Source organism: Schistocerca serialis, chromosome 4, assembly GCF_023864345.2.
Source record: "Schistocerca serialis cubense isolate TAMUIC-IGC-003099 chromosome 4, iqSchSeri2.2, whole genome shotgun sequence".
Classification (NCBI taxonomy): Eukaryota; Metazoa; Arthropoda; class Insecta; order Orthoptera; family Acrididae; genus Schistocerca; species Schistocerca serialis.
In genome coordinates this window covers 116,130,544-116,153,301 of record NC_064641.1, presented here as the reverse complement: position 1 = coordinate 116,153,301, position 22,758 = coordinate 116,130,544, and the positions used below count along the sequence as shown (strand labels likewise).

At 37.9% G+C, this 22,758-nt stretch overlaps 1 protein-coding gene across 1 annotated transcript in view; it reads left to right on the top strand.

Annotated features, from left to right (window-relative positions):
• The window catches only part of LOC126475425 (serine/threonine-protein phosphatase 6 regulatory ankyrin repeat subunit B-like), a 355,304-nt gene that overhangs the window by 165,747 nt on the left and 166,799 nt on the right, over nt 1-22,758 (top strand). Inside the window, exons 8-9 of the mRNA XM_050103270.1 lie at nt 12,922-13,026; nt 13,128-13,208. Of these exons, the coding sequence (XP_049959227.1) occupies nt 12,922-13,026; nt 13,128-13,208 (186 nt within the window). The remainder of the gene's footprint in view (nt 1-12,921; nt 13,027-13,127; nt 13,209-22,758) is intronic.

The following is a 22,758-nucleotide window of genomic DNA, read 5'->3' as shown; positions in this document are numbered from 1 at the left end:
CTTCGACAGAACTGTCGTTTGATATCATCAAAAGCATACTGACACTCATGATTCCAATCCCAAATGGTGATCTTCAAAAGCTCACACAAGCATGGAGCATTCAAAGCTTGGCTACAACAAACTTTTATATAAAATCTAGTTGACCCAAAAAATGATTTAAACTGTTTTTTGGTGTGAGGAGTAGGGAAATTAGCAATAGTATCAAGTTTCTCTTTATCAGGTGCAATTTCTTTTTCAGATATAACTTGTGCAAAAAATTTAACTTCTTCCACACCAAATTTACACTTACCTATTTTTGAAGTCATACCTCTTTCAAATTCTGAAGGTGGCAGGGGTAAAATACAGGGAGCAAAAGGCTATTTACAATTTGTATAGAAACCAAATGGCAGTTATAAGAGTTGAGGGGCATGAAAGGGAAGCAGTGGTTGGGAAAGGAGTGAGACAGGGTTGTAGCCTCTCCCCAATGTTATTCAATCTGTATATTGAGCAAGCAGTGAAGGAAACAAAACAAAAATTTGGAGTAGGTATTAAAATCCATGGAGAAGAAATTAAGTCTTTGAGGTTCGCAGATGACATCGTAATTCTGTCAGAGACAGCAAAGGACTTGGAAGAACAGTTGAACAGAATGGACAGTGTCTTGAAAGGAGGATATAAGATGAACATCAACAAAAGCAAATGAGGATAATGGGATGTAGTCTAATTCAATCAGGTGATGGTGGGGGACTTACATTAGGAAATGAGACACTTAAAGTAGTAGATGACATTTGCTATTTGGGGAGCAAAATAACTGATGATGGTCGAAGTAGAGAGTATATAAAATGTAGACTGGCAATGGGAAGGAAAGCATTTCTGAAGAAGAGAAATTTGTTAACATCAAGTATAGATTTAAGTGTCAGGAAGTCATTTCTGAAAGTATTTGTATGGAGTGTAGCCATTTATGGAAGTGAAACATGGACGATAAATAGTTTGGACAAGAAGAGAATAGACACTTTCGAAATGTGGTGCTACAGAAGAATGCTGAAGATTAGATGGTTAGATCACATAACTAATGAGGAGGTGTTGAATAGGATTGGGGAGAAGAGAAGTTTGTGGCACAACTTGACTAGAAGAAGGGATTGGTTAGTAGGACATGTTCTGAGGCATCAAGGGATCACCAATTTAGTATTGGAGGGCAGCATGGAGGGTAAAAATCATAGAGAGAGACCAAGAGATGAATACACTAATCAGATGTACCCTGCAGTAGGTACTGGGAGATGAAGAAGCTTGCACAGGATAGGGTAGCATGGAGAGCTGCATTAAACCAGTCTCAGGACTGAAGACCACAACAACAACAACAACAACCTCCTGATTCTAATTTTGAAAACACATATCTTAACAGATCCAAATGTTGTTCCCAGTTCTTTTCTGTGAGCAGAAGGTCATCAACGTACACAAATAATTTTGAACTCACTTCACTTCCTAAGACAGAATCCAGAGTTCTTATGAATTCAGCTACAAATACATTTAGCCCAAATGGCACCACACAGTACTGAAAACACTTACCTCCATCAAAATTGCTGTATACTTTCTAAAATAAATTTCAAGTGGGATCTGGTAAAATCCAGAGGTCAAGTCCAAACTATGCATTTATTTTACATAATCAAATTTGTGTAAGAGCACGTCCATGTTCTCAGGATGGTCGTTCTCTCTGATAAGAAATTTATTAAGATGTCTAGAGCCCATTCTCACTCCACCATGTCTCTTACTTATCACAATTAAAGGATTATTGTAAACACTCCTACTTCTCTTCTATTTTCTGAATTTCTTTGCCGGAGTGGCGGTGCGTTTCTAGGCGCTACAGTCTGGAACCAAGCGACTGCTACGGTCACAGGTTCGAATCCTGCCTCAGGCATGGATGTGTGTGATGTCCTTAAGTTAGTTAGGTTTAATTAGTTCTAAGTTATAGGCAACTGATGACCTCAGAAGTTAAGTCGCATAGTGCTCAGAGCCATTTGAACCATTTGAATTTCTTTTCCACATCTTTCCTTTTTGAAAATGTTTACTATATGGCTTGAGAAAGAAAGGATGATGATCTCTAAGGTAAAGCATGCACTGATAGCCTTTCACTTTTCCTGGTTTTTCACTGAACACATTTCTAAACTCCAATAACAAATTCCTAAGTTGTTCCTTTTGTTGGTCATTAAGAGTTGTAGCTTCCCTTACTTTAGAATCTACTACACTATCAAAATATTGATCATCAATCTCACACTCTTGCGCGTAAATTAAGGATAATGCTGATACATGGTGAAACAACACTCAGGTGGGCAGTTTGCAGGTTTAAATCACCTCGGGGTATGACCATGCAGTGCATTTGACCTGCGGTTGTTGGACAGCAGCGGTGGCAGCAGTCCACATATGCAGAGGTGTGTTGGTGCATGTCAGAGTACGGTGCAGCGAGTAAGTGTGCAGACATTTTCAGAGGTGCTAATGGTGACTGTGTGTTCAAAATGGCTCAAAGAATACGTATTGATGATGTTATGAGAGGTAGAATACTAGGGCAACTGGAAGCTGGTCAAACACAGCAGGTCATAGCATGGGACCTCCGTGTGCCACAAAGTGTGATCTCAAGATTATGGCAATGATTCCAGCAGACAGGGAACATGTCCAGGTGCTACAGTACGGGATGTCCACAGTGTACAACACTACAAGAACTCTGATATCTCACCATCAGTGCCCGCAGACAGCCTCGGAGTACTGCAGGTAGCCTTGCTCAGAACCTTACCACAGCCACTGGAACAGTTTTCTCCAGACACACAGTCTACAGACAACTGAAAAGACATGGGTTTTTTGCCCAGAGACCTACAAGGTGCATTACACTGACTCCTGGTCACAGGAGAGCCCATAAAGCCTGATGTCAAGAACACAGTACATGGTCATTGGAACAGTGGTCCCAGGTTATGTTCACGGACGAGTCCAGATATAGTCTGAACGTGATTCTCGCTGGGTTTTCATCTGGCGTGAATCAGGAACCAGATACCAACCCTTAATGTCCTTAAAAGAGACCTGTATGGAGGTCCGTGGTTTGATGGTGTGTGGTGGGATTATGATTGGTGCACTTACACCCCTGCATGTGTTTGACAGAGGAACTGTAACAGGTCAGGTGTATCAGGACATCAATTTGCACCTGCATGTCTGCCTTTTCAGGGGTGCAGTGGATCCCACCTTCCTCCTGATGGATGATAACATGCAGCCCCACCGAGCTGCCTTCATGGAGGAGTACCTTGAAACAGAAGATATCAGGCGAATGGAGTGGCCTGCCTGTTTTCCAGAGTTAAACCCCATTGAGCACATCTGGGATGCTCTGGGTCGACATATTGCTGCACATCTTCAAACCCCTACAACACTTCAGGAGCTCTGACAGGCACTGGTGCAAGAAGGGAGGCTATACCCCAGCAGCTGCTCAACCACCTGATCCAGAGTATGCCAACCCGTTGTGCGGCCTGTGTATGTGTGTGTGGTGATCGTACCCCATATTGATGTCAGGGTACATATGCAGGAAGCAGTGGCGTTTTGTAGCACATGTTTCGGAAGGTTTTCTCAACTTATCACCAATACTGTGGACCTGTTCAGAATACCAGAAATGGGGGATATTGAATTTTGACAAAAGATGTTTTTATACCTAACACAGACAGCTGCTGTAAAACTTTATTGTACTGCACTAGTTTTACAGTCAAATATTTCGACCATAACTTAAAGAAGCTTTTGTGGAGTTTTCTTGAACATGCTAAACAAGCTGTAGTAGCATACTGTAATCTTACCCTCCCACAAATTACCATTAAATTACTATGTCTCTGAAGGTTTCATAAGCTTTGAGAGGCATAAGATATACAAAAGAAAACCTTTTTAGTTATCTTCATTTTCTCTTGTTGTCGGCTGTGTTCTCACATCCATGGGTACATTCTTGAGGCTGAAATTTTCATTTTGTAGTTTCCTATTGATCTGAATAATGTTTGAAGATTTGCCTGTTTCACTGTTGAATTTTATTGTTTGTCACAATTTTCAGTATCACACTGACTTTACAATTTCCACTTCAGAACACAAAGCATGTTGTTAAAATTATAAATATGTCTGTGTCCATCAGAGGCTTGCCCACTACTACTTACATTCTGCAGTACTCACAATATTCCAAAGAGTTTACAAAGCAAAAGAGTTTACAAACTTTCTTGACAAAAGAAGAATTGTCACCAAGATACAACATTATTTTATAAAAGAATCCAGAAATAAATTTAATAGTTAGTGTTAGATTGTGCAATTAATAATATGAATTTTAAATATGCCAGAAATTTTTTAATTTCAAATGTTTCTAAAAGAAGAGTAATTTTAGCTATACACATTGATTGTAACAAATTAATTTCTTTTGATACATTTTAGCTTGAAATATAATAAATCATACACAAAGTCATAGGAAATTCTTTTAGTGAAACAGCTGATATAATTTTAACCTATATAAGATTTGGAAATAATTCTATGGTATCACCTTTTTCTATAAAGGAAGGTGATGCTAGAAGAGGGAGCTCAAATTAAAATTAGCAAAACTTGTTGAGAGCACACATTTTAACCAGAGATTTATAGAGCAGAAAATTTTACCTGTATTCTCTGGTGATGAAATAAAATCTGCCTGATGATAGTGAAATAGCTGAAACTGTTTGTGACAAACTGAAGTTTTGTAACAGGTCACATGTTTGACAGACTGCAAAGAATCATGGAAATGCTGAAAATCCCCTTAATGGGCAGATGCTGGAAGAAAGACCAGTACTAAGCACAAAACCAAGGAGTATACTATAGACTCTTACCTATCACTCCAATAGGGGCTGTGTGGACAACATTAGAATAATTACAGTGTGTACAGAGGCCTTTAAATGGTTGAAGTCAAAGGAAGAGTAGAGCTCTAGCAATTTGTAGACTTAGTTAAACTGTGAACTCCTAGTCAAGTGTAAAAAGGTACTCAGATTCACAAAAGAAATCTATTTCCCAGTGGTGATCATAACCATCAAAAGTGGACTACTAAAGGTCTAGGACACCAATCACCACAAACAGCCACAACTCAAGTCCATAGTGGAGATGAGGAAGACCAGACAGAAACATTGTATCAGCACTAAGAATTGCCCACCCATCAGCCAGTACTTATATAGGATGTCTCCAGATGAGCAATGGGTAAATCAGTAAGAAGTGGAGAAGGTGCTACAAGATGACATCATCCAAAAATCAGAGAGGACTTGGTCATCTCCTATGTTCCTTGTGAAGAAGGAACATGGCACTTGGCAGTTTTATATCTGTTACTGATGGCTGAACAAATCCACCAAAGAAGATTTACACTCATACAAAAAATTGATGACACCTTGCACTGTGTTGTGGGAACAAAGTATTTATTTGCTGTTGATATGATGGCTGGCTACTGACCATCAATCTTCACAGGGGTGACTGGGAAAAAAACTGTATAAATTACACCTAGTGGTGGTTTCTTTGAGTTCAGAGTTAAGCTACCAGGTGTAGAAGTATGAAACCGAAATTTTATTGCAATAATTACATCTGTTGTTTGAAACTGATGAACAACATTTTATTCAAAATAATCTCCATAGCTATTTATAAATTTCTCCCACCTCTCCGGCAGGCTATGAATGCCACACCAAAAAAGCAGTTCTTCTTTTGAAGCAAACCAGTCAGTGAGCCATTCTTGTACATTTTCATACAAATTGAAGCATTGTTCAGCGATGGCATGTCCCAGTGATGCAAATAGATGATACCTAGATAGAACCAAGTCTGGAGAATAAGTCGCATGCCCTAGTATTTCCAAACTGAATGCCTCGATGGTTTCCAGAGCCATTTTTCTGTGTATGATGTGGCATTATCATGGAGCAATATGACTTTGTGTTGCCTTTCTCCATATTCCAGTCATTTTTTGCTCAATTTAAATCAATCATTTGCTGTTGGTAGTGATCAGTGTTAACTGTTTCACCAGGTTTTAGCAGCTCATAATAGATGACACCCTTCTGATCCCACCAAACACAGAGCATTGTCTTGTTTCCAAAGCAATTTGGTTGCAGAGAATGTTGATGGTTCACCTGGATTCACCCTCGAGTTACAATGCTTACAGTTTTCAAAATATATCCATTTTTCATCACCTGTCACTATTTGAAGGAGAAACGACTTTCTTTTGTATCTGGTGAGCAGCATTTCACAAGTGGTCTTTTGATTTGCTTGCTGTCTTTCGTTCAGTTCATGCAGAACCCATTTTCTGCAACTTTCCCATAGCTTTCAACCAAAGAGAAACAGCTTTCTGCATCACATTCAATTGTCCCATGAGTTCCTGTTTAATTTGAGTATCGTCTTCATCCAATAAGGCCTGTAATTCATTGTCTTCAAACTTTTCCTTTAGTTTCCTGCGCTTATCATTTCTCACATCAAAATCACCCCTTCTGAATTTTTGAACCACTTGAAACACTGCGTTTTCCCAAGAGTGTGTTTGCCGAAAGCTTCAACTAGCATTTGATGTGATTCTGCAGCTGTTTTCTTCAAATGATAACAGAAAACCAATGCTGTCCACAAATCGTAGTTCATAGGCACAAAACTCAACATGTTTATGGGTTGAAACAGATGCCGATGTATGGAACTTGGGTTACTGTGTGTTGACATTCATTGTCAGCCTTTACAGGAAGCAGATGGCACTCCAGATGCAGTCTCACAGCCCTACACAGATGGCTAGCACCATCTATAGGGAAATTCTAGTTTCTTACCCCTACACCTGGTATTTAGTATGTTCAGTACTCCAGCCACCTTTGAATGCATGATGGACAGTATGCTTAAACATCTTCTTTGGAAGGCATGTCTTTGCTACCAGGATGACATGGTAGTTTTTGTCAAATGCGTATGATGCCCATTTAAGCTACTTGAGATCTGTGCTGAGATGTGTTCATGACACAGCTCTTCATCTTAACCTGATAAAGTGCTTCTTTGTTGCTCAAGAAATTAAAATCTTGCAGCAGCTAGTTAAGTGAAGTAGAGCCCACCCAGGGACACTCCATAACACATTTCCCAACTCCTCAGTACATTCATAAAGTGAGAGGCTTTCTTGGAATGTGCTCCAACTGCAGATGTTTCACAAAGAATTTTATTTGCATGGCACAACCACTACAATAACTGCTGCAGGGATATGCCAAATTTTCTTGTATCCCTGAATAAAAAAGATCTCTCTCTATCCTTAAGGTGGTCGTGACAACTCCAGTTGTCCTATTATTTTTAGACATGAATGCTGAGATGGAAGTATACACTAATGCTACTACTTATGAAATAGGGGCAGTTCTGGTACAAATCAAAAAGGCACTAAAGTAGTGATTATGCCTACAGATCACTCTGCAAGTTGAAGAAGAGTTACTGTTTGTATAAGAAAGAAAGCCTTGCAGTTATTTAGAAAATCAACAATTTCTGATTCTAGTTCATAAGTTAGACTTTCTATTGTGACTGATAACCATTCTTTATGTTGACTGACAAATCTGAATGACTCATCAGGACAAGCAGCAAGTTGGGCACTGAAGTTTCAAAAACATTTCGACTTCAAGAATATTTAGACTTTCTTCTGCTCATTGGTCTATTTCTCTTTTGTCAGATTTTGAAATTTTATGGTCATATCATCTGCTGCATTGTAGTATTGTATTTTTCTCATATTGCAAAAGCCATATCAAAATTCCATTTAGCTTCTGGCTTCAACAGTAATGTATATTGTTGACATGTGTAAAACTTTACCTCTGTTTTCAGCACTGTTACAAGAGTGTCTTACTGAAAACTTGACAAAAGTTGGAGGTATGAAGTTACCTTCCAAGGATCTGTACATTTTATTCCAGGTTGTTCACTCATTATTTTACATGAATCACTATCTTGGGTGTTGAAGCTTCAGATCTTAAAGAAAACTTGCAATACTTGTTACATAACATAAACTAAAATTAAAACAATATCAGTGAGGACAATTTAAAATTAATTGTTTAGTTTTGATTTAATAGTGCTCCAGTTAGATAGAGCTCCACTGTGAATGATATTCTCAGGTGTGGCATAAGTGCTTGTAAGCAGCTGGGAATTACTCTTATTGATTTCAAGCAGTTGGGAGCTGCTGTCAATGGGTGTATGAAATGAAATGCTTAGAAACATATACCAGAGATGCCAAAGGTACTGCAACTACTATTCCCTCCAGTTGACCATGTCTCCTCAGCAGTGAGTACTCAATCAGTTACGACTCATCAAGTTGACTGTGTGTAGTACATCAATGGTAGTCCTAGGTGTCTTGTACAGGGGAGTCAGGATCCAGGAAGAACTCAGGGTATTGCACCCATCCCCCTAACCATCAAGTTTGAGATGCTCTCTTTCACTGAAACTCAAACTGAATCAGTGAGATTCATTTTACCTGTTGGGAAACCTGCTGATGCCCATATTAGGGGAAAGCAAGCATGAAATGGTAGGGATATTAAATAACTAGCAACTCAAATTATGGCAAAAAATTTTACTCTATAGGGAAATTGCAACAGAGGATGTGAAGGATTAAATTGTGCTTTCTGTGTGTATGCCAGGAGGACCCAGTTAACATTTTGAAGAAGCTATTTCAGTGTCCACAGAGGAAATGTCGTGCAATCAATTGCAGAATGTGTCAGACAATAGAATGAATGATTCCAGTCATCAGGGGTCTTAACCATACATGGGTCATTCTAGCAACTGATCGAGGGTTGAGGAGACCAGCCTTGCTCCCAGAATTTCAATGAAACCCACTATTTGCAGCACTGGAGTCTCTGGTTCTGAGTTGAATAGAAGGATGATACCAGAAACTTTGAAGATTCTGTGACAAGCTAGGCTGCTATTCCCTGTAATTATGCCCTAGGACTGAGAACTGTAGGGTCTCCCTTAAATGGATCAGGGGTACTCTACACATGAGGAGTTGCAACCCAAATAGCTGTCTGTGTGTGGGTATTTGTACGGAGTGTAGCCATGTATGGAAGTGAAACATGGACGATAACTAGTTTAGGCAAGAAGAGAATAGAAGCTTCTGAAATGTGGTGCTGCGGAAGAATACTGAGGATTAGCTGGGTAGATCACATAACTAATGAGGAGGTACTGAATACAATTGGGGAGAAGAGAAATTTGTGGCACAACTTGACTAGAAGATGGACTCAGTTGGTAGGACATGTTGTGAGGCATCAAGGGACCACCAGTTTAGTGTTGGAGGCCAGTGTGGAGGGTAAAAATCTTAGAGGGTGACCAAGGGTTGAATACACTAAGCAGATTCAGAAGGATGTAGGTTGCAATAGTTACTTGGAGATGCAGAAGCTTGTGCAGGATAGAGTAGCATGGAGGACTGCATCAAACCAGTCTCTGGACCGAAGACCACAACACACAACACACATGTGGGGTGCACACAACCTTCTTCTGCTTCTTCTTCTTCTTCTTCTTATTTCTTTTTTTTTTTTCGTTTTTTAAAAATATATATATATATATATATATATATATATATATATATATATATATATATTTTTTTTTTTTTTTTTTTTTTTTTTTTTTTTTTTTTTTTTTTTTAAAGGCTTAGATGATTATTCTCGATTCAGTTCAGATAATGATAGACTAATAGTGGTAGGAGACTCCAACATATTAATGTAAGGTCCTAAGAATGGTCCCCCACAGATGAAAAGATTAAAATCAATGTGCTCAATTTCTAAAACATTCACAACAAAGTCACACAGCTTAAATCAGCCTAAAAACCAGAGGAGCTCATAAAATACTAGGTACAGAAAGGTGAGTAAATCCCAAAATTACTCCTTTAGTTGTGAAATTTTCTGAGAGGTTGCTGAATATATATGTACATGGAAAGCCAATGGGCTATACCTGTGGACTGAGTTCACAGCCACCGAACCCTGTGGTTCAAGCTGACTAGCACATAAGGAGGTTCAAATGGCTCTGAGCACTATGGAACTCAACTTCTGAGGTCATTAGTCCCCTAGAACTTAGAACTAGCTAAACCTAACTAACCTAAGGACATCACACACATCCATGCCCGAGGCAGGATTCGAACCTGTGACCATAGCGATCTCATGGTTCCAGACTGCAGTGCCTAGAACTGCACAGCCACTTTGGCTGGCACATAAGGAGGAACTGGATATATATGTACACTGTTGTTCACTTATGTGGAGTCTCCAGATCTAGCAAAGGTAGAGATCTAGAGGCCAGGCTTACCAAAGAGGGGTGGAATTTTGTGCAGCTACTGTTTTGTAGGAGCTATTTTGGAGATAGTGGTTCGTCAAGTAGTTGTAAGAAGCCTGAGAAGCCAGCAGGAGCCAAAAAAATCATCGTGGCAGTTGTGGCAACCAGTGTGTTTATGTACTGTGAGCCAAGTCAAGTCAGTCACTGCAATACATATGTTGCAGAAAGAGTACAGGGCAAATGCAGGACTGGCTGGCTGTGATTTCCTCACCTTCAAGCAAAGGACTTGTTATATCGAACATGGTCAGAAGCTGTACATTGGCACAACAAATGAGCACTGAATCTGTATTAATACCCCTCATTTCTAGCCAAAGGTATTCCAATCTGACAGCACAAACCATGACGAGAGGGCTTCATAAGGCAGTGTGACAAAATGGTTCTACAAAAACTACCATGAGTTTTGGCCTTCACCAACTGTGTCCCAAAGCAGGCATTAAGTCCACCATATCAGATTTGCCTCATTTCCACTGGTGAACCACCTTCTGGATCATTCAGGCCACAGCAGACTTCTGCCTCAGAAGGCAACCATTCAAACCCAGGGCAGTGCAGCTGCTCATCCTCCTGCATGGTGCAGGCACTCCCACTCACAGTGGTGAGTTCCACTTCTGATGGCTTGCGTCCCCTGTAAGAATTGTTGTGGGCTTTTGTGCCCCTGACACACCTTGCCGCCTCCAGCTGTGGTGTGCTCAGTCAGTGCACATGCCACCACACAGTTGCTAGCTGTCAGCACTTCTCTAGCCACTTACCTCAGAGCTAGCCTCTGGCTGATTGCAGGTCTCAGCTGTCCACCATCTGCTATCTACCCTACAGGCCAGAGGGGGCATGCTTGCTTCAGAGCAGCACTATGAATGTTGTAGAATTATTTGTTGTGGTCTTCAGTCCTGAGACTGGTTTGATGCAGCTCTCCATGCTACTCTATCCTGTGCAAGCTTCTTCATCTCCCAGTACCTACTGCAACCTACATCCTTCTGTATCTGCTTATAAGCTGAATAAAAATTTTGGCTGTTGATGCTATTTACATGTGTTCCAAATGACCAACATCTTGACAATAATCCGCCACTGCTATCCATCCTTGCCCCCATAGATGCCATCCGCCCTTAGCCATACATTGCAAATATCATTTTGAAAATCAGCAAAGTCTTTCAAACTCATGAACCTTTTTTTATCACACAACACTATGTTCTTGCTGTTAATACTGCATAACAAGGCTCATGGCTTTCTCTTCCTTCCTTCTTCCATTATTTTCCACACTGTAAAGCATGTTGCATCTTTTCTTCTTTGGTAAACATTCAATGTTCTTGGGGCAGTCATAGACATTTTATTTTGTCACTTCCCAACTAGTTCTTGTGTTCCTCTTCTTTTGTCACCATGCATTCCTCATGTTTATGCTGCTTCCCCAGTAGTTTGATCCACTTACTAACTTCAGCTTGATTTAAATCGGTTTTTCTTCCAACCATCATTCTGCCTGGAATGCTGTGTCAGAATCTGCACAACCCTTTACTGTCATTCCTACATGCATCTAGTACTCAACTGTATACATCTCCCTTTAGTTTCCTTGATTCAAAACTGATCATTTCCTGTTACTTCCAGCTGGTAGGCCAGCATATTTTGATGGGGTGGATCATACCTCTCAAATAAATGTTGTTAGATCAATTTAAGTGAGAGTGAAACCCTAATACTACAGTGCCACTGAGTAAGCTACTTAACTCTGTCTTTAATTTGTTTCAGTGTATTCCTATACAGCTTCTTTGATGTTGTTACTGTTCTTGGTTATTTAATGATTATAGAGTTCATACCATTTCTTGTGTGTTTCCTTTACAGTCTTCTCAATTTTGGTACCATCATTATGCACCAACGGTATGTCATCATGCACTACTTCTACATTTTCTTTGTTATGTAAACCTGTGCTTTCTTGGATATATTCCCCACCATCTGCAGCTGCACCTATTTGTGGTTTGCATTGTGTCCGGCATCAAGTTCAGATATTCTTTCCTATTTATTTGTTCCTAATTCTTTGCATTTTGTTATACATTCTTCTGGCTTACAGAGTGTTGACACAATAATTTATTTTATATCTTCGTTTTTACTTAGCCATTGCTCTTCCTGTTCTCTTTCCTCCTTCAACCATTGTGCCTCCTGTTCTTTCATTAATTCTGTAAGTTCCTCCTTTCATTCTCTCTCCTCCTTTAACCAGTTCTTTAATTAAATATTTTGTAAATGCTTTAAAGACTTCCATTTGTTGCTTTATTCCTTTTGTTATTCAATTCATGATTTCATAGCCCAGTTCTGATGACCTACAAGTGACCCTGAATGAGGCATACAACCACGTAAGATATCTGCTGATTTCCCCCCTTGTTCCATTTTGTTGTCATATTGGTTCCTATTCATCCCACTAAATACTTCTCTTATGTCAGCCATAATAATTAATTTGCAATAGTTTAAGCCTAAAAATAACCATTCAGTTTCAGGAGATATGTAAGTTCAGTTCCAACACATAGTCTGGCGATCTCTATTGTATTGAAAACTCCTGACTTTTATGTAGCATCTCCTGACACTTAAATTTGGTAGAGAATGTACTGTTGCTGGATTCAGTGTCTGAATGATGTTAACAAATACTGATTTTGATTTCTGCTTCTTCTTATTTTGCAGTTAATAAGCAGAATGCTTGCTGAAGGGGCAGATATAAATGGTAGATACAGAGGTCTATATGAAGGCCCACCATCAAGAGAGAAAGGCCACACTATAAAATGCTTAGTAAGTCTAAGCTTCAAGTAATTTATAAAATTTCGTGTATAATCAGTTCATCTGCTCTAGTGAAACACAGAATTTTTATGCTATGTTATTCTTTTTTACAGGGATGCTTTGATTCAGAGCTTGAAGTACATGCTAGTATCTCAGGACAATCTCCTATATTTGGAGCTCTTCACTCCAAAAAAGTAAGGAAGCTCTTTCTTGACTTTGTGAAAGTACTGCCCTTAGAGTGCCTCAATTAATATCCTCTTTCGTGGTCTGTTGATGATTTTTGAATTAAAACAAAACTTTTTTTAGGTGGTTGGAACATTAAGGCAACTCTTAAGATGTGTCAAATGCTTACCCCGGACATATATTTTCAACATTTTCCCCCAGATTATGGACTAAGTTATGAACAACATTATCGATTTTGAGATGATGATAAATGTGTAAAAATTTATGGATTTTTGTATGTACTTGTCTAGATTTTCCCTTAGTTATTCCCAGAATCAAATTCCCAATTTTAAAACTAAAATGTTTTTTTCCACTGCTCTCTAATCCTTGATCTTTATTTGTTATCACTATTCCTCTTCTATTACTTTGTTAGGATGTGTTTTGGGAATGTTCGCGACCATTCATTTTCACCGTGGCTTCCAAACATAAGATCTGGTTGAGTGTAATTTTTTGATGAATTGATTACTGGTTCATGATTTGTTTTATGTCATACGATAATTAAACCACTTACTCCCCTTCTTTGTTACATATAACCTCACAAGCCAAGGTAGATCTAAAAAGACATTCCACTTGATCGGCTTTTGAATGGAATTTCAAGCCAAAGGCTTATTGGATGCTAATCACATGCAGAAAGTTTCTCCATTTTGCACATATAAACTGCTACCAGCATCTGACAGCATTGCTACTAGCTTTACTATTTCCTTAAAGTAATTTTCTCTGGTGTGTTTAATGAAGAAGTACTGATCTTCCTTTTCACAGCAGTTCCACTTGCCAGTGCACATTGCATGTGGGCAGATTGAATGCTTGATGTTGCTTGATATCAATTTTTCATTTACAGCTGTGGATAATACCTGACTTCTCTTCAAAATTATCAGTATATTTTTTTACCTTGTCACAGTAATTTTTAGATCAGTGTAGAACACTTCTAGCAAGCAATTTGATTCATAATCTTGTCAGAAATAGCAACTTGAAAGTTTTATTTAGCCTTTCCTTTAGTAACTATCTCCTGTGATGTCCCTTTCTTGGTGTCTACCACTTTCAATTGGACTTGGCAACAGACTTTATCATGTCCTGTAGTGGATTTATCAAGTCAGTTTCTGTCTCTTCTTTTTGCCCATGGCAAATAAACTGCCCCTTTGCAAAATCTATTCTTCTCAAAGGCCTGCACCAAGAATCAAATTAATATCTCAGTCCTTGGTAAAGATGAATGAATGCTCCATGCAACTTCCTCCAGTTCCAGATTGTAACCTAGCTTTTAATTTTACTGCTCTTGCCTCATTATTCACCCCCCACCCCACCCCCACCCTGCTGCTCCAACTGAGTGTCTGATAACTTCAGTGTCAGCCTGCACTTTGTTAAACAGTTCAGGAAAAATCACACTCAGTTCTGCTCCTGTGCCTGTGATACTGGTACTGGTATTGCAGTTTTCCTTTACTCTTATCCATCATCTCTTGGAGTGAAATGTTTCTACTCTCAGTTCCTTATCATCATAGTGAATTAAATCAATATTCTGTTCATGGCCCATATCTGTTTTCTGGACTAATACCATGGGTATTTTCACAACCTCTTTCAGTTTTCATTATGTTCGTTTTCATGTGGGGTTTGAGTATTATCTAATGGATTGCTGTCTGATCATTGTTGTTGTTGGTACATCTGAATATTGCATTGTGGGCATCTTGGATAACTGTCTGGTCCTTGGTTGTTTCAGTGTCCTGGATGATATCTATTTTGACTCTTCTTATTATGTCAGTTTTACCTTTAGAAGCCATTCCCATTCTGCGTGTTATATATTGGAAATGAAATCTTGGAAGCCGCTTATTAATGTAAGGCTTTGTGTCATTCTGTCACATGTGAAATTTCTCTATTGGTTGCTTTGAATTTCCACTTCTGTCTGCTTATACATATATTCTGCTGTGTACTTCCATGATGATCATCTTCCAAGAGGTCCATACTGCGTACTGTCGAGAACTGACAAAAGTGCATCTATGACTTGATCGCATACCACTGTGTGAAGTTCTTCTGTGGAAATGATGTGCCCCCCCCCCCCCCCCCCTCTTCTTTCTCCATTACTGTGGTGAGATTAGATTAGATTAGATTTACTTTCATTCCAATTGATTCATAGTGAGGAGATCCTACAGGATGTAGAATACGTCAGAAAAAAAAATACATGACAAATATTTACAACTAAAACAAATAAGCTACATCTAGGAAATATAATGACCAGAATATACAACATTTCCTTAACTATCTGCCTAAAGAAACTTGGGAAGACATCTATGAATGTGAAAGTACAAATTATAAGTTCAATAAATTCCTAAATAGTTTTACCTATTATTTTGAACTTTGCTTTCCACTCCATAAAAAGACAGTCACAAAAAAGGATCTGAAAATAAAATGGGTCACAACAGGGATACAAATATCTGTGAAGAAAAAGAGACTTCTGCATGAAATATCTAGACAGCACACCACATCCACAGAATTTGATTCCTATTTTAAGAATTACAAAAAGAGTTTAACTAAAGTCATAAAAGAAGCAAAAAATGGCAAATAGTTCCTTCATAGCAAATGCACAAAATAAAATGAAAGCCATATGCGAGATTGTAAGGCATGAAACAGGAGTAAAACGGAGAGAATACTATAATATCAAACTGAATGAAAACACTTCTGTAATATCTGATCCCCAGCAGATAGCAAATAATTTTAACTCATATTTCTCTGAGGCAGCTGAGATTCTGGTGAAGCAAAACTTTCAAAATCTGTCACTGCAAATCAGATTAAAACTATCCCTAGTAACAAGTCTCTCTTCCTACACCCAACAGATGAACAGGAAATGCTAAATACAATAGGCGAGCTAAAATCAAAATTTTCCTCTGGTACTGACAACATACCAGTCAATATCATTAAAAAATGTGCACCCTTAGTAGTTAAGCCCATGGTAGACATATGCAATAGTTCACTTTCTCAGGGAATCTTCCCAGAAAGGCTAAAAATAGCTAAAGTGAAGCCATTGTTCAAAAAGGGTGAAAAAACAGATATAACAAATTATAGGCCAGTCTCTCTACTATCTGTTTTTTCTAAAATAATTGAAAAAATCTTTTCTAAAAGACTCATAGATTTCATTGAAAAAAATGAACTTTTCTCAGCTACACAGCATGGATTCCGAAAATGTAAATCCACTGAGACAGCTATTATCGATTTCTTAAATGAAGCTTTAAATGCATTAGATAAAAAAGAACACATAGCAGCAATATTCCTAGATCTTTCAAAAGCATTTGACATCATTAACCATGGTCTTTTGCTTAGAAAGCTAGAAAATGTTGGTGTCAGAGGCCCAGCCTATGAATGGGTAAAGTCATATCTACAAAACAGACACCAAATAGTTGAAGTCTTGTACAAAGAAGGAAAAAATTTAACTTCCTATCAATCAGAAAAACAGTGTGTTAAATACGGTGTGCCACAGGGTTCCGTGCTGGGACCAATCCTGTTCTTGCTGTTTGTAAATGACCTGGAACCATCCAGCCCTAACTATAAGTACATTAAATATGCCAATGATACAAATATACTTATCAAAGGAAAGACCCAAGAAGAGCTCCAAAATGAAATAAAAAAGAGCACTACACATGTATCAAAATGGTTCGCATTGAACAACTTAATAATAAACACACATAAGACAAACACTATGCATCTACACACAATGCAGAATAAACAGCCTTTAACTGCAACCATAGAACTGTTAGGCAAAAGACTTGAAATTGTAAATAGCACCAAAGTTTTGGGGGTTTGGATCCAAGATGACCTATGATGGCAGAAACACACACAACACCTATGTAGTAAATAAAATACCATTTGTTATAGTATAAAAATTCTTGCTGGATATACATCTATGCAAGTCATAAAAAATGTGTACTATGCCCAAGGAGAATCATTACTAAGATATGGTTTAATTTGCTGGGGAAATTCACCACCCAGCAAAAGCTGTTTTATTGCACAAAATAGAATTATAAGAGCCATGGAGGGCTTAGCGCCTCGATCTTCGTGCAAACCCTCATTTAAAAAGCTTCATATTCTTCCATTACCATGCCTATATATCCTAGAAACAATAACGTTTATAAGGAAAATCGTAGATGAAAATAACAAGATTGCTCCAAAAAACCAAAATATACATTCATACAACACAAGAAATAATCAAGATTTACATACGCAGTTTTCACATACAACACTAAAACAAAAAGGACCCTTGCAAGCAGGAAAAAAACTGTATAACAAACTACCTAAAGAAATTAAGGCAATAACTGGCATGCATAAATTCAGAACTGCAGTGAGTGACTACTTGCTACAGAATTGTTACTATAGTGTTGATGAATTTTTATCTACAATGTAAATAAGTGAAAAATTTAAATAGTTTATACAATTACGGTCAAAATAAGAAATGTGTACATTAGATTTATCTGTGTATTATATGTGATCTATTGCATATATGTGCGTGTCTGTGTAATCAAGGCCAAAAGTATGAAATGTGTGCATGTAAAATTTATTTGTGAGATGTTATTCCCATATTATAGAGTTATATTGCTATATACTGAAAACCATACAACAGCTTTTTTCTGTTAAACTTTATTGCAAATTATTTGACTTGTCCTATATCATTATGTAACACTGTACAGTGTATGATTCACAGGACCAATAAATATACAATACAATATAATACACACAAAATCAGTTGGTTCTACTGAGAAATTCATCAGTGGATTAGAAGGAGTTGCCCACCAATAAATCCTTTAGGTTTATTTTACTTTATTTTATTTATTTATTGTTCCATGGGACCAAATTAAGGAGAGGTCTCCATGGTCATGGAATGAGTCAATACATGAATTTATAACACAATAGTAGAAATAGATAAAATGAAATATAACAAACATATTCAGATGACAAATCGTAAGTTTAAATAAAGAAAATCAACAATGTAATACTAGAATTTGCTTAATTTTTCAGCTCTTCCAGGAGCTCCTTGACAGAATAGAAGGAGTGAGCCATGAGGAAACTCTGCAGTTTAGACTTAAAAGTGTTTGGGCTACTGCTAAGATTTTCGAGTTCTTGAGGTAGCTTATTGAAAATGGATGCAGCAGAATACTGCACTCCTTTCTGCACAAGAGTCAAGGAAGTGCATTCCACATGCAGATTTGATTTCTGCCTAGTATTAACTGACTGAAGCTGCTAACTCTTGGGAATACGCTAATATTGCTAACAACAAATGACATTAAAGAAAATATATACTGTGAGGGCAATGTCAGAATTCCCAGACTATTGAATAGGGATCGACAAGAGGTTCTCGTACTTACACCACATATAGCTCGATCAGCCCGCTTTTGAGCCAAAAATACCCATTTTGAATCAGATGAATTACGCCAAAAAATAATACCATATGACATAAGCGTATGAAAATATGCGAAATGGACTACTTTTTGTGTTGAGCTGTCACTTATTTCAGATACCGTTGTAATGGTAAATAAAACAGCATTTAGTTTCTGAACAAGATCCTGGACACGGGCTTTCCACAACAGCTTACTATCTATCTGAACGCCTAGGAACTTGAACTGTTCCGTCTCACTTATAATATGCCAATTCTGTCTGATCAAAATATCGGTTCTTCTTGAATTGTGAGTTATAAACTGTAAAAACTGAGTCTTATTCTAATTTAGCATCAAATTATTTTCCACAAGCCATGAACTTATATCATGAACTACATTATTTGATACTGTTTGAGTATTACATACAAGATCCTTTACTACCAAGCTGGTGTCATCAAGCAAACAGAAATATTTTTGAATCACCTGTAATACTAGAAGGCATATCATTTATATAAATAAGAACCAGCAGTGGCCCCAGCACCGACCCTTGGGGAACGCCCCACTTAATAGTGCCACATTGGGACTGAACATCACTACCACTCTCAATATTGCAGAGAATTACTTTCTGCTTTCTGTTCTTAAAATAAGAGGCGAACTAATTGTAAGCTACTCCCCTTACTCCATGATGGTACAACTTCTGCAGTAATATTTTGTGGTCAACACAGTCAAAAGCCTTCGTTAAATCAAAGAAAACACCTAGCATTTGCAACCTTTTATTTAATCCATCCAAAACCTCACAGAGAAAAGAGAATATAGCATTTTCAGTTGTTAAACTATTTCTGAAACCAAACTGTACATTTGACAGCAAATTATGTGAATTTAAATGCTCCTGTCACCTTGTATATACAACCTTCTCGATAACTTTAGCAAACACCGATGGCATAGAAATAGGTCTAAAATTGTCAACATTATCCCTGTCTCCCATTTTATAAAGTGGCTTCACTACCGAGTACTTTAATTGGTCAGGAAACCTACCACTCCTAAAGGAAGAGTTACATATATGACTAAGTACTGGGCTAACATACATAGAACAATACTTCAGTATTCTGCTAGATACCCCATCATATCCATGAGAGTTCTTGGTCTTTAGTGATTTAATTATTAACTCAATCTCCCTCTTGTCAGTATCATGGAGGAGCATTTCAGGTAACAGTCTCGGAACACTTTTTTCTACGAGCGCTATATGATTCCCTGTTGGGACTAGGTTTCTATTTAGTTCACCTGCTATATTCAGAAAGTGATTATTAAATACTGTACATATATGCAACTTATCAGTAACATGGACATTCCCACTATGCACTGATTCTATATCCTCGACCTGTCTCTGCAGACCAACCACTTCCTGTACGACTGACCATATGGTTTTAATTTTATCCTGAGGCTTAGCTATTCTATCTGCATACCACATACTTTTTGCCTTTCTAATAACATTTTTAAGCACCTTACAATACTGTTTGTAATGGTCTGCTGCATTTAGATTTTGACTGTTTCTAACGTTTTGATATAATTGCCACTTTGTTCTACAAGATATTCTTATCCCTCTAGTCAGCCACCCAGGCTGCCTGTTTATGCTGGTACCCTGTTTTGAATGCTCTAATGGAAAGTAACTTTCAAAGAGCATGAGAAAAGTCTTGAGGAAAGCATTATATTTATCGTCTACTGTATCAGCACTATAAACATTTTGCCACTCTTATTCCTGGATAAGGTTTACAAAGGTCTCTACAGGAACTGGATCAGCTTTCCTAAACAGTTGATAACTATATTTAATGTGTGTTGCAGCACAAAAATCTTTTAGAGTTAAAATTTGTTCATCATGATCTGAAAGGCCATTCACCATTTTGCTAACAGAATGCCCTTCTAGTAATGAGGAATGAACAAAAATGTTGTCTTTGGTTGTTCTACTGTTCCCTTGCACTCTCGTTGGAAAGAATATGGTTTGCATAAGATTATATGAATTAAGGAGGTCTACCAGCATCCTTTTCCTTGCACAATCACTTATAGAATTAATATTGAAGTCACTACATATAACTAACTTTTTGTATTTCCTATAAAGTGAACCAAGAAGCTCCTCTGAAATCGGAGTCTGGGGATCTATACATAACAACAGTTAGAAGTTTAGCTCCACTAAATGTAACCACATCTGCATAACATTGAAACACCTTTTCAGTGCAGTACTTTGAAACATCAATTGACTCAAATGGGATGCCGTTTTTCGCGTACACGGCTACGCCCCCACACCACAAAGAGCTCCTAGAAAAGTTGCCAGCCAACCTGTATCCTGGTAAAGGAAGCCTCTGAATTATCTCCTTATTTAAGAAGTGTTCAGATATAACAATAATTTCAGAGGCAACATCTATAAGCAGTTCACTAACTTTATCTCTAATACCGTGTATATTTTGATGAAATATACTAATTCCCTCATTACTCAGATACCTAATCTTTGTCAAAGGTGGTTCCTTTGTTAGAGAAACTTCCCTTAGGCAGGAATACCTATCAGCTGACTTCAATCTAAAAAAGGTGCATCTCTAACACCCACTACTGCAGGAATTTTCCCATGAGTGATCCCACCACCCCCACCTATGCTGTCACCTATAAGCTTTGCCAACCTCCCCTTCCCATACCTGTTGAGGTGCAGGCCATGTCTAGTGAAACCCGTCCTGCTGATAGACTCCACCGACACCATTGAAATGTGACCCATGCCTTCTGTCATCAGCGCATCCCCAAGTCTCATGTTATTATGCCTGACGGCTGTATTAAGATGAGGCCAATTGTGACGCTGAAACAGTTCCACGAAATGCACATTCATGTTGCCAGTCTGAGTGGCTGTCTTTTCCAGGTCACCATCTATGTCATACTCTTCATTCATTCTCTTAAACCGAATTTCATTGGTCGTTAAGCTTTTTATGGCTGCTGACAAGTTATTGAAAATGTGTGTTCCTAAATAATGCACACCTTTTTGTACAAGAGTAAGTGACTTTAAATCCTTGTGAATATTATTCTTATTTCTAGTACTGATTCCATGAACTGAGCTGTTAGTTTGAAGAAGTGATATATTTTTAATGACAAATTTCATTAAGCAATAAATATATTGGGAAGCAGTAGTTAGTATCCCTAGTTCCCTAACCAGGCCTGTGCAGGATGTTCTTGAGTTCTCATCACATATAACCCAATTGCATGTTTTTGTGCCTGGAAAACATTAGCTTGGGTTGATGAATTACCACAAAAAATAATCCCATATGACATGGATGAAAGTAAGTATAGTATGCCAGATTTTTCATTTTTATATCCCCTATGTCTGACAGAATTTACATTGCAAACAGAGATTTGTTTAGACACTTCAGCAGTTCTATGGTGTACTCCTCCCAACTGAATTTAGCATCAAGCTGTAATCCCAAGAATTTAACACTGTCAACTTCTTCTATCTGCTTGTCATCATATATTAGGTATATACTCGTGAGACACCCCTTACGAGTTCTGAACTGCATGTAGTGTGTTTTTTACAAAGTTTAGTGACAAAGAATTGGCTAGGAACCAGTGATTAATGTCCACAAATATTTTATGAGCCGATCTTTCTAAGACTGTACTTGATTTGCTATTTATTGCAATATTTGTATCATTGGCAAACAAAACAAACTTGGCGTCTGTTAGTGTTATTGATGGAAGATATTTGATATACACAAGAAAAAGTAAGAGCCATAAGATGGGATCTTGCGGGACCCCACATGTAATTAGTTCCATGTTAGATGATGCCTGATAGCTTAATACATGTCTCTTTCCTAAGAACACCCTTTGTTTCCTGCCAGAGATATAAGATTTGAACCATTTTGGCAGGTTTTCCTGTTGCACCATAATATTCTAATTTACTTAAAAGGATACTGTGATTTGGATGGTTGAAAGCCTTTGACAGATCACAAAATATACCAGTTGGTTGCAATTTTTTGTCTGATGAATTAAGTTCATTTTCATTGTAAGTGTAGCATTCTCAGTATCAGAGCCCTTTAGAAATCCAAACTGCGACTTTGACAGAATGTTATATGTGATAAGATGGTTATAAAGTTGATTGTACATTACCTTTTCTAAAATTTTTGAGAATGCTGGCAAAAGTGAGATTAGA